Source organism: Apium graveolens, chromosome 3 (assembly GCF_009905375.1).
Source record: "Apium graveolens cultivar Ventura chromosome 3, ASM990537v1, whole genome shotgun sequence".
Classification (NCBI taxonomy): Eukaryota; Viridiplantae; Streptophyta; class Magnoliopsida; order Apiales; family Apiaceae; genus Apium; species Apium graveolens.
In genome coordinates, this window is record NC_133649.1 from 35445708 (window position 1) to 35453205 (window position 7498).

The 7498-nt window shown below is 32.7% G+C and overlaps 1 protein-coding gene across 1 annotated transcript; it reads right to left on the reverse strand.

Annotated features, from left to right (window-relative positions):
• Window positions 1–826: 826 nt before the first annotated feature.
• On the reverse strand, window positions 827–5830 carry LOC141710671 (COP9 signalosome complex subunit 3-like). The gene is made up of 11 exons (XM_074513219.1): window positions 5567–5830; window positions 4606–4721; window positions 4272–4518; window positions 3974–4031; window positions 3789–3878; window positions 2853–2918; window positions 2184–2273; window positions 1915–2073; window positions 1696–1817; window positions 1214–1286; window positions 827–1126 (listed from the first exon to the last, which is right to left on the reverse strand). Exons 1-11 carry the CDS (start codon window positions 5740–5742, stop codon window positions 1064–1066), a joined length of 1260 nt encoding a protein of 419 aa, XP_074369320.1. The 5' UTR covers window positions 5743–5830; the 3' UTR covers window positions 827–1063.
• Between the last annotated feature and the right edge of the window lie 1668 nt (window positions 5831–7498).

Below are 7498 nucleotides of genomic sequence, written 5' to 3' on the forward strand. Positions count from 1 at the left end.
GAGTTGAGTCGAATTTGACCAAATTATGCCGAGTTGGACCCAAATTAGTTATATTCAAAATCAGGTTACTATCAAGTAACGAAAAATTAGCTTAGATAAGGGTTCGAGTTATCGGAAAGTTTTAGAATACTTACAAATATAACTTTCCTTTAATTTTACTTCGAGTAATATATTTAAATAAATTAATGTATTATATACGTTCAATCCAAAACTTTCTTTTATCTATATAAAACTCTATTAAATAAATATTTAATTTAATTTCGATCATCAACTATACCGCATATAATAAAAACAAATTTGCATGAAAAATGTTGGTCTTGTTTGAGCCCAATAAATAAATATACTTTAAAATTATTTTGATATTTTCCGTACTTGATTTCGAAAAATGGTAAAAAACCACTCACCTTTTGTAAATATAAATTCTACTTTTAGACAAGCATTATTTTTTCATATAAACATAAATAGCTTCATCTGAAAAATAAAGATATTTCAAAAGCCAACCAGGTCGTTTAATTTTTTTTCTTTTTTTTTAATCTGGGTGCGGGTTGCATTTTAGAAGTTAGTGTAAGCAATATATATTTTACTTTCTGGGGAATAATTTTTGTGTACAAAAGAGAATATGGATAATTCAGGTAAGCCTCTTTCCACCCAAAATTTCTAACTAGAAGATGAAATAAAACTGATAATTAACTCTATCATGGCATTCCACCCAAAATCTAAAACTGGAAGATGAAAACAAAAATGATAATTAACTATATCATGACATTCCACCCAAAATCTAAAACTGGAAGATAAAAAACAAAACTGAAAATTAAATCTATCCTGACATATAATTAACTTTACCATGAAAGCTCATGAGTGTTATCCAAGAGTTTCTCAATAGTTACACCACAATACAAGGGTTTGCGATATATTTTCTACCATTTTAAACACAACAAGTCTTTCTCGTTCCACATGAAGTTTTTAAATGCAACAAGTTTAACTGGTTTACATAAAGTTTTGAAACAAAACAAGTCTTACTCACTTCACATGAAGTTTTTAAACAAAACAAGTCTTCCTCACTTCACATGAAGTTACGAGGAGCCGGATCATAGTCATCAAAGTCGGGCCTTCCGTCCTTTCCAGCCTAAATAAGGAGGGCATTCCGGTCACAATAATGTGCTTGTGTGTATACTAAAGGAAATGCAAACGAAAATGGGGGAAAAAGAGTTACCCTTGACAGGTATGCACGGTCACGTGACAATGCTTCATTTGTAGCAGTAAGCTTCTTTGACATCAGCATTATCCTGGAACCAAGTGGTCAAAAGACAAACTTAGCATGTAGAGTAGAGAACCAAGTATAATATTGCTTTATAATAAGAGATTAAAAAAAAATCAGTGACGCTGACCAGTATTCTAATTAGATCAAAACATTAAATAAATGATAAATTTCACATATAACTTTTTCATTATAGGTTATTAAAGATTAGTAGTAAAGTAAAAGAAAAAACTGGAGTTTGGCGCTTTTTGTTTGCATATCAGTTGTTCAGCTTATGATAATCTTTTACTTGTAGCTATAAGAGTTATAGAAGATATCTTAATCAGGCACACTGAATGGACTTCTATACGAATTAAAAATTTGCTCAAATTAATTTAAAAAATGTGGCATCGTTCATATGCAATTTACTTTCATTTAGTACAGACTCGCGGAGATACCTTTGAATTGAGGAGTCAATGCGCTCAATCATCTCACATGATTTATATTGCTCAGGATCCTCTAGGAATGTAACCATTCCATGCTTCTGGTTGATTGTAGCAAATATTTCACCGTCTTGGATCTATAATGACATAAAAGACTTAAATTATGAGTAATGGGAGCACCCAAACCCATCACATAGGGCAATATAAAAAGCCAGCAATTCATAATCTAACTACCATTTGAAGAACACGCATTTCAGCCTCCTTGGCGCTATGCAGATGCACCCTGCTGGCTATATCTTGAAGTGAGAGAGTCAAGTATGTCTTAGTCAATCTCTGAATATTTCTCTTGTACGTGGATGATATGACCTGCTTCACCAACCCAAAGTTGTTGTCCTGAAAAGCAAATGAAATTATTACATCACAATAAGCAAGAAACGTATCTCAAGATTCCTTACAAAATGCACCATTTTACAGATTAAACCTTATAACACCAATATACTCACCTTTTCAAAGCTCTCATGGTATTTATGAACACACTTCTCTAGTTCAGTTAGTTCTCCGTTGCCATAGGCAAGTGCCAATGCCAGATAGGGCTGCCCAAATGAAACCACGGTATAAATACATATTGGACAGAAATATGGACCAAAAGAGCTTGCAAGTACATAAAATGTATATCGAGGTAAGATATTTTTTTTCCACAATCGCCCATTTGACTACATCCTAGAGTTTAGAATAGGCTGCTCAAACACAGTAGCAACTTGCTAACTATTCCAGGGCAAAGAGCTAATTCCATAAAATGCATCTTCAGACGTTATAGGATATTCTAATTTGAAACTTAGCCCTCCAATATTTAGCTGCTCTTTACCACATGGCACAGTGCAAAAATAACAGACGGGAGTATGTGACACCATTTTGCCACTGGTGGTCATATAAGACACAGTGTTTGAAGACAATGAATTCATCTTATCCAACAATTAAAAGTGAATTATCCAAGCCTGAAGGTAACTTATATCTAAACTTGCTAACTATATAGGTGCACACAACAATGGTGCGAGTGCAAGTCAGTTCACGCCTACCATAAGCAGCAGTGATTATGTTATAAAAATGTAACATTTTTAAGTAAAAAAACAATAAAAATACCAAACATCAGTTTTATGTGGACCAAGCATTACCTGTGCAAAAGATTTTAGATTCTTTCGAGCTACAAAAGAAGTGTACCTCGGAAAGTCGGGCATCAACTGTAAATGTCAGAAAACAAGTTTTAAGACCCATTTGTAAAAATGTTGAAAACTTCCAAAGCAAGAATACCAAGAAAGATATAACCTAAGAGTCAAAACTTAATCAAAGATTTGAACAACTGATTAAAAAAAATATTGACATAGCCATCTACAAAACAGTTTAATATCAAAGTCATATTTCGTTACATTTAAAAAATATCAATTTGTCATTATTCAAATCTCGACTCAATGTGGTCAATTATTTGTTTGGAACATGCATACCATTGAAGCCAAATATATTTTCAGTCATCTAAAATGATATCCGTTTATAATTCTGTTAACTTTTGATCAGCTGTCAATGACTTGGAACAAGTGTATGCTGACACGTAAGTGCCACGCAAAACTGTCTGCCACTAAGATGTTGATGTTAAAAATTAAAATTTACTAGACGAATGGACAATTTAAGAAATAATGATCACTTTGAGTCAAAAATTTAATAAGTGATCAAACATACATTGGAACGCAACATGGATTTGATATTTAACCCTCTACAAACTATAAAGGAAGTAATGTCATTTAATACTTGTAGCAAATAAGTATAAACTATAAACACAATAGTATCGCTGAGAGAGTCATATTAAAGTTAGCTTGAAAATTAATTATACCACAGTATATCAAATGTAAAAGATAATATCTCATTTCCCAAACTTCCAGCGAGGGACCATCTTCTTATACCATAGGAAAAGGTGGGACTGCATTACAGAATCAGAAGGCAAAGAGGTAACAGTTTTTAACCAGGGGCAGAGCAAACATGCTATTCATTTCTAAACGAAACATTTATCAAATGTTCAACAGTTATTCCAAATTCAAATAAAAGAGAAGATAGCAAACCTGCCCCAGGTGAATGAGTGAAACCAGGATATATTTTTTGTAGGCTTCAATAGCTATTGCACTCAAGTTGTTCATAGGAGCAGTAATGACCTGAGGTTTATAACAGTGAATCAATTATAATTATTTGTACTAAACACATATATCTGTAAGATAATACTAAATTAACTAACAAGAAGAAATAATACATTGTGCAGAAGGTCAAATGCGTTGCGAAAGCGCTTCATCCCGATGCAAATCATCCCTCTATGATTGTGCGAAATGGAATAGTGGTTAGTAAGTATATTACAGGACAAGGCAACAAGCACATGTATATATGAATAACCCAACACTGTTCACTCAAGCAATGATCAGATACCTCTTTTGTATCTCAAGGTAATTGTTGTTAAACCATCCCTTACCAACTAACATATTAAGTCTTACATTCACCAATGCAAGTACAAATTCATCAATTGAGCACGAAACTGTTTAGATTGAAGAACTCACCCGTAATAGCCGTAAAGCAGGAGGTCTTTTAAATTATCAACTTCATATATATCATCTTCCAAGATTGATAAACCTGATTTATAGCACTTGGCCGATAAACAGAGAAGAAGAAACTCGGGATGTAGAACAGTAAAATGTTCCGCAGAGGATTGAAGCTTTCTTATAGCATTCAGCAAAGGAGCGACCCCTCGTATGGGGGATTGCAGCAGCATCACCAGCTCTTTTAACCTTTTACTTATAGCTACAACTGTAAATTCAAATTCCATCATCATATCAAACTAAGCATTTTCCATATACATTATCAAAGTGAATCTAAAATAGTGAACATTCATACATTTCTCAGGTGCTAAGCGGATTTGATTAGCTGAGCAAGTTCTGAGGAATCTTGCAATAACAGGAACAACTTCATTAGCTCTTTCCTTTGTGTTGGGATCTGAAGTGTAGGCATCCCTGTTGATACAAAAGGCATTAGTAATCCTAGTTGTGCAAAATAAAATGGTGTAATAAAAAAGATATCAATACTAGCAAACACCACTCTACTTAAAGATATCATATATGCAAATATAAGACTGCTCATAGTGACACTGCCAATATACTCCTCGTTCAATAGCCTAGAGATCTAATACGATGCGTTGAGATAACCGGTGGATATAGTTTTGAACTGTACACAAGTGCAATTACTTTTAACTCGATTTTTTCCAAAAGGACATCTTTACGGGCAATAACCTAATAAAACACTACATGCTACTACCAATATAATTTGATATGTTTCATAGCCATAAAGAGTGTTACTTCACAATCCCACATTGCCAAATTGCGTGGATCATTAACGTCCTCATCAAAATTCAGCTAGATTCATCCACAGTCTACTTCTAGGGTTTTCGACTTGTTTTCCAACCAAAATTCTGCAATTATTAAACCTATTAAATTCTCCCGCCCGCACACACTAACACACATATATAGTTAATTTCCAGTAGTAAGCATCTTAACCTACAGACTCCATAAACCTAGGGAATTCACTAATCATAAACATTCACGTATAAACAATTAATTAAATTAGTTCACCTTGTAGATTCTAAACATACATAACCTATATCAAAATTTACGAACATTACACTCGTAATTAAAAAAAAAAATCGCTTCAAACATCTAAATAATCAACCAGTATATATGAACAATCATGGTGAAAACACATACATAAAATAACAAAACAAAACAATTGCGAATAAATAAATAAATAAAAGTCACGTATAGATTTGATGATATATAGATAATAAAGGGAAGGATATACATACAGAATGAAGAGATAGCCGAGAGAATGAATAGAGGGATCAAGCTGAGGGAGTGCAGAAAACAAACGAGTGGACTCGGAGCGAATTAGCTTCTGAGAACGCTTGAGAAAAGTGGCGAGTTCATCAAGCTGGGCAGATAGAGCTTGGATATGAGTTACAATTGATCCCACCGGGTCCATGTTTGCCGTTCGTTGATGATGTGCTGCTGCTGCTGCTGCTTTTGTTGTTGTTTTTCTTCTTCAGAGGGTTTTCTATGAGTTCTCGCGATTTCTGCTCCCCCTTTATATATGAGAGAAGAAGGGATGGACATGGACCCATGGTATATGGGCCCGATTACTTATTTTATGTTGGGTTGTAAAACTGTTTTTGGTCCTAATATTTATTGTCTTTTTCGGCTCTTACAATTTTATTTTATCATAAAATATAGTATATGTTTTCGGTCAAGTTGTGTATTTCAATGGACAACTCTCCGCCAAAAATAAAATAAATATTTCAAACAACTCGTGTATTATTGTCCGCTCGGACCGCAAATCCGAAAACTACTTTCAAAGAGGCCTTTTTATATATGCAAATCTAAGAGTTATTTTAGTGAGTGGAAATACGTCGCAAAATGATATATTACTCAATTATAATAAAGTTGTAAAATAAAAATTGTGAAACATGTTACAAAGTCGTGGTAATAGGGTATATTTAACTTCTGATTTATGTACTTCTGTTGCAACTTATGAGTATAAAATTGCTGAATTTTTCGTACATGTCACGTTAATGACTATTTTTGATAAAATATATAAATTATTATGTGAATAAATCTTGAGTTTTAATTATTTTACATTTAATTTTTTGGTATTTTGAGAACACAATTAAATTTAAGGAATCGTTTACTTTTTTAGAGAAAAGTTTTTTCATATTAGATTGTATGCATGCATTAGATGTTGTGCATATATTCTCAGTTTGGCTGTGCAAAAACTTTAAAAGATATGAATGCATCGGTTGTTAAGATAAGAAAATCGGTTAAGTTTATTAAAGATTCCCAATGTGGAAGGAAAAATTTTAAGACTGTAGGTTTAGAAAAAGAAATAAGGAATTCAACCCGCCTTATACTTGATAATACATTTTACTATAGTTATTTACTCATTTGTAATAAAGTGGTTCTAACTACAAGCATGATTTTGAAAAAAGACGAATTAGATAAAATTGAGGGAATTTGTAGGTTTTTGATTTTTTTATAACTTTACTTGATTATTACCCGGGCATAAAATGTCCAACGATTAATTTGTATTTTTCAAATATTTTCATAGTTCTACATACACTAAAGAAGGTTATTCTTAATGTAAATTTTGAGGCAAAATTAATGGATATAAAACTGCAACCAAAGTTTGATAAGTATTTGTCGGATTATAACATGATTCTTGTTATTGCGGTTGTGTTTGATCCTCAATACAAGACTCAATTCGTGGAGTTTTGCAATAAAGTGCTTTATACAGATAATTGTTATTAAAAAACAAAACTCCATGATACCTTTAAGAATTTACATGACATATACAAGGACAAAATACATGCGTACAATGTTGTGCACGAAAGTGAGCCTGGAAGTTTAATAGACAATTAAAGACTTGATGTAATGAAGATTCTGCTATTTAAATAAAGATTTTGTTCTTTATTAGGAATTTGACTCCTTTGATAATGATCCCAGTTCCACCGTGAAAAAAACTGAACTAAACTGGTATTTGGAGGAAAATGGTTGAATCATGCTATCAATACCTATGACTCGAGATATGCTGTCAATACCTATTTCAATTGTAGCATCAGAGTCGGGTTTTAGTGTCAGTGGAAAAGTTTTGGATAGCACACAATATTTTGGAGAATTTAATTTATACCTGTGATTGAAAACTAAAGCACGAAGATGGTAATCTACTTTTTTATATAATTTGTACT

Excerpts from the sequence above, each read along its gene's own strand:
- LOC141710671 (XM_074513219.1), bottom strand. The coding sequence starts at position 5,742 with ATGGACCCGGTGGGATCAATTGTAACTCATATCCAAGCTCTATCTGCC. Across the intron at positions 3,879-3,973 it reads CATTTGACCTTCTGCACAAT|GTCATTACTGCTCCTATGAA; the intron begins GTATTATTTCTT and ends TATAAACCTCAG. Across the intron at positions 2,074-2,183 it reads ACCATGAGAGCTTTGAAAAG|GACAACAACTTTGGGTTGGT; the intron begins GTGAGTATATTG and ends TTTGCTTTTCAG.